Source organism: Callorhinus ursinus, unplaced genomic scaffold, assembly GCF_003265705.2.
Source record: "Callorhinus ursinus isolate GAN/ISIS: 27379988/994484 unplaced genomic scaffold, GSC_fseal_2.0 scaffold13, whole genome shotgun sequence".
Taxonomy (NCBI): domain Eukaryota; kingdom Metazoa; phylum Chordata; class Mammalia; order Carnivora; family Otariidae; genus Callorhinus; species Callorhinus ursinus.
The window spans coordinates 32,014,465-32,023,920 of record NW_027397075.1 but is presented as its reverse complement, the minus strand read 5'-3'; the positions used below and the strand labels follow the sequence as shown (position 1 = coordinate 32,023,920).

General features: G+C 36.7%; 1 protein-coding gene across 1 annotated transcript in view; it reads right to left on the bottom strand.

Annotated features, from left to right (window-relative positions):
- Positions 1 to 5,278: 5,278 nt before the first annotated feature.
- The window catches only part of KLHL20 (kelch like family member 20), a 54,298-nt gene continuing 50,120 nt past the window's right edge, over positions 5,279 to 9,456 (bottom strand). The window contains exons 11-12 of the mRNA XM_025877903.2: positions 9,305 to 9,411; positions 5,279 to 6,816 (exon numbers count right to left, since the gene is read on the bottom strand). Of these exons, the coding sequence (XP_025733688.1) occupies positions 6,732 to 6,816; positions 9,305 to 9,411 (192 nt within the window). The 3' untranslated portion in view covers positions 5,279 to 6,731. The remainder of the gene's footprint in view (positions 6,817 to 9,304; positions 9,412 to 9,456) is intronic.

Genomic DNA, 9,456 nt, shown 5'->3' with positions numbered 1-9,456 from the left:
TGTTATAAAGAAAATAAGGCAGTACGTTATGGAAAGGGGTGACTTTTTATACAGTTGTCAAAGAAGGTCTCTCTGAGGAAGTGACATTTGAGCTGAGTCCTGAGTGGTGAGAGGGAGCCAGCTATGTGAAGGTGTGTGGAGGAGTTTGCTAGGCAGGTAGAATGGCAAGAGCAGAGGCCTTGAGATAACTAAGAACTCGGCTTCTTTGAGGAATAAAGGAAGTCTGTGTGGCTGGAACAGAGTGAGTGAGGGTGGAGTAGTAGTAGATCAAAGTGAAGAGATTGTGCAGCAGAGACTTAGTCCATTGGTTATGTCTCCCAATTTTTGACTGGGCATGTGGCTGTCCAGAATAAAGATGACCTTTTCTGGCCTTTCTCAGGTGTAACTATACCTAGGTATAGTCATATGACTAAGTTCTGACTCACAGCCTATACATGGAAGGATCGTGTAGAGCTTCCAGGAATCTTCCTTAAAAAACAGTGGGCATTGGGGCGCCTGGGTGGCTCAGTTGGTTAAGCGACTGCCTTCGGCTCAGGTCATGATCCTGGAGTCCCGGGATCGAGTCCCGCATCGGGCTCCCTGCTCAGCGGGGAGTCTGCTTCTCCCTCTGACCCTCTTCCCTCTCGTGCTCTCTCTCTATCTCATTCTCCCTCTCAAATAAATAAATAAAATCTTTAAAAAAAAAAAAAACAGTGGGCATTACCCTTTGCCTTTTTCTTACTCTTCTTCCATCTTTTCTCTTTGGAACACATATAATGACTGGAATTCTAGCCATTCTTTGTGGTCACGGGGATGCACGTCAGGTCATAGGGCTGGTAGAGCATGGTCTGAAAGGGGTTTGTGCCTCAAGGACTTCTTAAAGTTTGTACCTCATTGCCACCCTTGGGTGGTCTTCCTCTAGACTTACATGTCAGAGAACTTTTTTTTTTTTTTTTTTAAGAGAGGGAGGGTTGTAGGGGCAGAGAGGGATAGAGAGAGAGTCTTAAGCAGTTTCCACCTCCAGTGTGGAGCCCGACACGGGGCTCGATCTCACAACCCTGAGATTATGACCTGAGCCAAAATCAAGGGTCGATGCTTAACCGACTGAGCCACCCAGGCGCCCCAGAGAAGTAAACTTTTATCTTGTACAAGCTGTTGCTATTTTGGGTCTCTTGCTCATAGCCAAACCTAATCCTGATAGAAAGAGGCAGGATCTACATCACCTAAGTTTTTGTAGATACTGTGAAGAGACTGGATTTTATTCTAAACGCAATAGGAAGCCGCTGAAGTTTTAAGCAGGAGAGTAATATTACCTAATCTATGTTTTATAAGATATGAGGGAGAATGAGTTACAGGTGGACAAGAGTGAAAGGAAAAACAGTTAAAAGATTATTGGAAATGGTACAATCTCTATGGAGAAATTAGCAATATCTAGCAAAATTATGTGGGATTTATCCTTTGACCAGCAATCCCACTTCTAGCATTCTTTTTTTTTTTTTTTAATTTTTTTTATTGTTATGTTCCACTTCTAGCATTCTATCCCCAAAACTCACTGGCAAAATATAAATGAAGCCTGTACAAGGCTATCTATAGTATTAGTATAGCAACAGTATTTGTAATAGCAAGACTGAAAAAAATCCAAATGCGCATATCAAAGGGGGATTGTTTATGGTGTAGCTGCACAGTGAATTACTACTATGTGACTATAAAAAGGTTTGAGGAAGATATCTACTATTGCCATGGAGTGATCTTGATCTCTAAGATGTGTTGTTGAAAGAGCATCATGTAGACAATGTATATATGGTATGCTATCTTTTATGGAAGGAATGGGTGAGATATGAGTTTGTGTATTTCCTTTATGTTTCCAAAAAACAATGGAAGGATAAACCAAAAACTAATGAAAGTGGTTACTAATTAGGGGGAAGGAAGGAATTGGGTAAAGGGGACAGGAATGAAAGTTAAAACTTATTTGAATGTTCCTTGTTTATAGTTTGGAACCATGTAAGTGTTTTATATAATTATGAAACAAAATTGGATCAAAAAGAAAAAGCAATCCTTAAAAATTGAAAATAAACCTGACTATATTAAGTTCATGCCATAATCACACAGAGTTATTTTTAGTATCTTTAAATCCTAGTATTTTGACTCTATGTTGTCATCTATATCTTAGGAAAAGAGCAGCAAAGGAATTTAAGTTGTACTCAAGATAACTGAGTACAACGTATAACAACTGAGTATAAAACATGTAACAATGTTATGAATCAAGATATGCAATTATAAAATAAAGTAAGCTGAGTAGAAACTCTGTAATGTTAAATTTGAATTGGAAATACCAGGGTGAACTCATTTATTTTCAAAATGTAAAAGTTTTTAATTTTGATGAAGTCTAGCTTATCAGTTATTTTATTTCTTACGCCTTTGGTGTTGTGTCTAAGAAATCATTGCTTAATCTGAAGTCTCAAAGAGTTACTCCTATGTTTTTCTAAGGATTTTATAATTTTAGCTTTAAATTGAGGTCTGTAATCCATCTTGAGATTTTATGTATGGGGTGAGGTAAGCATCCAAAGTCATCATTTTGCATATTCATTCATTCATGTCATTCATTTGTTCTAGTACCATTTATTAAAAAGACTATTTTCCCATGTTGCCTCTGTCACCTTTCTTAAAAATCATTTGGCCATAGATGTTTACTTCTGGACTCTGTTCTATTTCACTGATGTCAGTACCACACTGTCTTGGTTACTGTGGCTTTGTAGTACACTTTGAAATCGGGAAGTGTGAGTCTTCCAGCTTTTCCTTCTTTTTTCTAAGATTGTTTTGGTTATTCTGGGTCTTTTGCATTTCCAAAGAATTTTAGGATCAGCTGGTCAATTTTGAAAAAAGTTAGCTGGGATTTTGATAGTGGTTGTGTTCAATCTATAGATCAATTTGGGGAGTACTGCCATCATAATAATATTAAGTCTAATATCTAATCTACGAGCATGGGGTATCTATCTATTTCAAAATTTCTTTCAACAGTGTTTTGTAGTTTTCAGCATACAAGTATTGCACTTTTTTTGCTAAATTTATTCCTAAGTATTTATTTCATGCTATTGAGAATGGCAAAAAACTTTTTGCAAAGTAAGTGAAAATTACTTTATTTTGAAAAGGTAAGTAGCTAGGGAGTTTCAAAGTAGAGCTACATGTCCATCCATACTAGATAATGACAGTAAAGTAATTTTATGTGTTTTCTGTTTTTGAAGGATAGACCTCTTAAAAAGATGCTTGCACTTTTATACATTTGGAATTGCCTTCTTAATTTCATTTTTGGATTGTTTGTTGTGAGTATATATATTGCTCTTATATCCTGTGATCTTGCTGAACTTGTTTATTCTAGTAATTTTTTTCAGTGAATTCCTTAGGATTTTGTGTATGCAAGACTAATGTCATTTGTGAATAAAGAGTTTTACTTAATTTCAATCTGGATGCCTTTTCTTTCTTTTTCTTGCCAACTTGCCTTGGCTAGAATTTCCACCACAATGGCAGATAGAAGTGGTGAGGATGTAGTTTTATATTGTTCCCGATCTTAGTGTATATTTCACTATTAAATATGTTAGCTGTAGGTTTCTCATACATACCCTTTGTCAGGTTAAAGCAATTCTCTAATTTGTTGATGGTTTTTATTATGCATGGATGTTGGATCTTGTCAAATTTTTCTGCACCTATTCATGATTTATATTTTTTTTTACTTAAAACTACACATTTCACTTCCAGTTTCCAGTTCCTCATACGAGGATAGCCACTGTGTCCTAACAAGTAAAAAGTTGAAGAGATGGAAAAATCAACAACTCTTCTTGGATCCATAGGCGGGGAGGATATAGGGTCAACAGCTGTCCCCTAGGTTGGAGAGTAGTATAGAGAACAATGAATGGATTTGGAATCGTTATGTGGATATGAAGTTCAGTTTTTACATGTCCTTCTAACTTTCTAAGCTTCAGTTTACTTATTTATAAAATGAAGAGGACAGCCAACCCAACCCAACTCTGAGCTCACTTCATAGTTGTGGATATCACTATGCAAATATTCTTTTACAGCAATGACATTTATATAATAGGTATATTTTGTCAATAATAAAACTGGACCACTTTCAGTAGAAGGAAAAAATAACCCTTTATGCTCCAATGAACACTTTGGTCAGTATTGTAGTTCCTGGGTCTCTGCTCTTGAATCACTGCTGTGTCAATTGCTCCTACTGGGAACTTTCCTACTGAGAGCCTAATCCCTAGAATTTTTTTTCCTATTCTTATTTTTTTTTAAATTTTTAATTATGTTAATCACCATACATCATTAGTTTTTGATGTAGTGTTCCATGATTCATTGTTTGCGTATAACACCCAGCGCTCCATGCAGAACGTGCCCTCTTTAATACCCAACACCAGGCTAACACATCCCTCCACCCCTATCCCCTCTAGATCCCTCAGTTTGTTTCTCAGAGTCCATCGTCTCTCATGGTTCGTCTCCCCCTCCGATTTCCCTCCCTTCATTCTTCCCCTCCTACTTTTTTTTTTTTTAAACATATATTACTTGTTTCAGAGGTACAGGTCTGTGATTCAACAGTCTTGCACAATTCACAGCACTCACCATAGCACATACCCTCCCCAATGTCTATCACCCAGCCACCCCATCCCTCCCACCCCCCACCACTCCAGCAACCCTCAGTTTATTTCTCTCCTTTTCTTAAAATACATGCAATAGTAGAATCTTGGGAAATAAGTGAGCTTTGTCTTGAAGACTGACTTAATGATGCAGTACTCTAAGGATCTCATAAAGTGTTTATTTTTTTAATGTTACATACCAGATTTACTTGGAGTCTGTTAGTATACTGAATTCTAGGCCATGTTTCAAGTGTGGGTGGAGTGGCAGTGTGGCACAGAAAGAGAAATGGAGTGGGAGTTCAGGGAACTGATTTTTAATGTTGGTCCTATCATTGACTATATTTACTCTTAGGAAGGACATCTTTGGTTTTCAGTCTTAGAGCAGAGAAATAGATGGGTTTGGATCTGGGGATTGTTAAGAGTCCTTCTAGCTCAGAATTGTATGGTTCTAAGTGCTACACCAGAAAATAAGTTTAGAGGTTAGGTAATATAATCCTATTATATAAGATATATAATAAAAGTTCATGATTCTAGCTGGCAATCCCTTTATTCCTTCAGGTTGAAAGTACTTACAATTTTACATAAAGGAAATATAAATGATATAGAAACTACATAGCAAAGACACAAGCACTAAAAAACATTTAGCCAAAATTTTTTTTTATGGTAAGTACTACCTTTATTTAAAAAAGTTATACATGCTAGAAAAAAGCATAAATGATACATGTAAACAATTGTTCACCAAATACTTGTTTTTTTTTCCTTGTAAAGGTGCAAATGATCTTTAAATGTAAACACAAAAGTTGCCAAACATTTTTGTATTAGGGGAGGGAGAAGGAGAAGGTTATTCCTTTTGGTTGTGGTTAAAGTCTTATTCAAAGATTTTCCTGCAAAATACATTGAAAAAAATTGGTCTATGAACACAATGACAAAACTTAGACCACTGAAATTTGTATCATTTTTTCCTTAAAAATTTTAACTTTTCACCAGAAAGTGCAATTTGAGAGTAGTAACAGAGAATGATAATGATATATAGTTTGTATAAAAGAACCAAGATTTTATTAATAAAATGCCTCAATTTTACACTCATTAGTGTGTATTATTACATGACCTGAAGAATTCATTCCCTTGGAGGCTGTGATTACAGGTAAGCCTGAGCTTCAGCAGGCCTGAGCGTCAAGTGAAAATTGCATAACAGTATTCACTGCTGGGGAGAGGGCATTTCTCCCTGCTGGTCCTTAGTAGCAATAAGGAAACAAGAAGGAAAGTTGTTTCAGTCAGTAATATTTTTGGGCAAAAACTTCTGCAGAGTAGCACATGATTCTATTGGAGGATCCTCAAGACAGCATATAAGAACTGTATACTGTTTTTATAGAGGCACTGAGCAGAGCTCTAGAGCTAGCAGAAATCCTATGAAAATATTATGAAAAAAGACTAAATATAATGGAAAACAAGTTCATATGGAAGGAAACAATTTGCAAACTTGCACTGATGAAAACTTTAGTGTCTGAGTCCTGGTTTTATCTACTTAATATTCCTTTTGAATTGTACTATTTAAAATGAGTGTTTCCTTTTTTTGTTTTGTTTTTTAGATTTTCAAGTCTTCTGGTGCTTAGTGCAAGCATGATGGCTAAATAATACACTTTGCATACCTTTGTCACTGGTAGTCCTTGTGGAGTCATGTGGATGCAGTGCCTAGAAATAACTAGATCATGTATAGCCCTTCTCCCTTTATTAGTATTTTCAAACTTAATATCTTAAAAATAAACTTTCACTGCTTAGAATTTTTACCTTTTTTATTTTTTTCTTTTCCTTTTTTTTTTTTTCCTTTTTTAGTGGGAGGAAGGCTAAATCCAAAGCAAAACAAAACGACGACAAAAAAACCCAACAAAAACCCCATGATAAATTAAAACCAAAAATAAATATTCTGCACAGAATTGAAAATTTTTGTGCAAAGGTGGCATCTTGCAGTTGAAGTACTTTCATTGTATTTGTATTTCCATATGTTGAGGCACCGGCAAAGAATAAAATTTGTTCTAATGTTTTCTTGAGCTATACAAAGCTCCAAAGTCAAAGCTCTCCAGAATACAGAGGAGCATGTACATGACTGTCTCTAGATGTTCACCATATATGGGATTCACAATGTGTCATTTTAATAACTCCTACACCACCCCCTAGCCGACGGTAATTCATCCCGCCATATAACCTGCAAAGAAAGAAACAAAATCAGATTTCGAAGTGGAGAAAGCACTGTTTCTTCTACAACTTAGATGTTAATAAAACACGTTTTCTATCATAACCAATATTTTTAGATTCCTACTTCTCTTCCAAAGATTAGGACCTGGAACTGAGCACTGGCAAGCAGCAGAATTATTTCAGACACTGGGTGAAAAGGTCTCATTTCTAGGATACTGTTTTAAGAATAAGAGACTGTGGTATCCACATTTTGTATCACGACTTTATAACTTTACACCTAAACTGACGTCTAACAATTACACAGAATCATATTCTACATTTTTGTCTAGTTTTGACCATGGCTATCTTATTTTCCTACTCACATTTCCCTCTGCCTAAACATTGATAACTTATTTTTATCTTTTTGTCTTACATGTATTCTTACAAGCCTCCTCCTTTATGGAACAAACCTGGATATGAGTAAATAAAGTAAGCATTTAGTTTTTGACCTGCGAACAAGATCATCTTCAAAGTTAAAGATTTACATGGAAAAGAATATTAGATCCTCTGTCAGCTGTAAGGTAAAACTGGTTTTAAGTTTGGGATATGTAACTACAAAAATTTAGATCATAATCTCTCAACTGATGATCCTTAAGAATTTCATAAATATTACTTGGTCACATATTACTAATTCTATTTAGTGACAGTTACTGAGAAATAGGTCCTTATGTAGGATTATAGAGATTAAGTAGCAGAAGTAAATCTGGAGATTTTCCCAAATTCTCACTAAACATAGAAAGCTGAATATGCAAGAAAATATGCCACAAGTGGGAGGCTCCTCTTCAGGAAAACCTCCCATTATCTATCTTTCCCTTACCTCTATTAGGTTTTGCTAAAATGTTACCTTTGCAGTGAGGCCTTCCTAGGCCACATTTTCAAAAGAAACTCCTCCCTGGACACCCCTACCCCTCTTGGCTCTTCACCATAGTGCTTCTACCCCCTGACATGGTACTGTTAGTCTCCTTACTAGAATGTCAGCTCCAGGACAGCAGGGAATTTTGTTTTCACTGTTGTATCCCTGATGTCTAGAATACTCAGTACATCTTTACTTAATGAACAAGGCTGTGAAAATGTGATGTAGTAGAAGCCAAAAATGTACAATGTTTGACTTTTAGTCTGACTTTAGTATTGTGACCAAGTCATACAGAGCCATGAGAGAAAGGCAGAATCCAAAGAATGTCATTTAAACATCTGTGAAAGTGTGGCTTTCCCAGACATGAAGACTGAATTTTTTTTAAAGATTTTATTATTTAAGAGAGCAAGCATGATGGGGGGAGGAAGGGCCAAGGGAGAAGCAAACTCCCAGCTGAGAGCAGAGCCCGATGAGGCGCTCAATCCCAGGACCCCGAGATCATGACCTGAGCCAAGCCACCCAGATGCCTCTGTTTATTTTTAAAGATTTTATTTATTTATTTGACAGAGAGAGACACAGCGAGAGAGGGAACACAAGCAGGGGGAGTGGAAGGGGGAGAAGCAGGCTTCCTGCTGAGCAGGGAGCCCGACGCAGGGCTCGATCCCAGGACGCTGAGGTCATGACCTGAGCTGAAGGCAGACGTTTAATTAACAGAGCCCACCCAGCCGTCCTAGTTTTTTAATATTTAAAATAAATGCATGAGTCACATGATTTATGTGAATTTATAAGAACTACTTAAGTCCTTAGAAAATATTTGTTAAGATTGTTAAGACAAAGATTTAAAAACAAAGTAAAATTAACCTATAAATATAATTTAACATAGTTAAACCTCTTAAATAAGTGGTAGATTCCTTCCTAAAAGTGACTGTTAAAATATAATAGTTTTTGTTTGTTTGTTTTTTAAGTAGGCTCCATGCCCAGCATGGAGCCCAATGCGGGGCTTGAACTCACCACCCTAAGATCAAGACCTGAGCTGAGACGAAGAGTAGGACGCTTAAGCAACTGAGCCACCCAGGCACCCTTAGACTTTAAAATAGAATAATAATATATTTAAATAGATTTTAAAAGCTTAAGGAAAACAGCTTTAAAATGAAATAAACTATTATTTTTTAAAAAAGTAACTGAAGTTTGTTTTTTCCTGGGCACAAAGCTGTGCATAGGAACACCAAAAAATTGTGACAGATTAGAAGCAAGAGATCTAAGTTCTAATTCTATCACTAACTTGCTTCATTTTTTTTCTCAGTGCCTCACTTACCTCAGCTGAACATGATGGGGCTAGAGAGGAGATTTTTTTTTTTCCGTGTTTGCCATCTCTATTATAAAACTGAACAGTTACCAAAGAGAAGATGTTGTCAGAGGTCAGCCACTTTAGAGCAGTGAAGTCACAAGAAGCCATCAAATATGGGTAACTTGGAGCTCTCTTATGAGTACTGCAAGAGCACTTCTCAATGTACTGACCATCCCCATTTTGATGGTCACAGGCGACCTTATGCCCATGATTTTCAAGTCAGCAGTGAGGTGATCTGCAATGTAGCTTAAAGGTTACCTCCATGTATTGGCATCAGGATCAAAAACTTCAATGGTCTTCAAGTACGTTGTGCCATCAAAGCCTCCTACAGCCATGAGCTGTCCGTTCACTACTGCCAGGCCAACCTATAGGACCAAAACACAGTGGCTGAAGAAGCCAGAGAATCACTG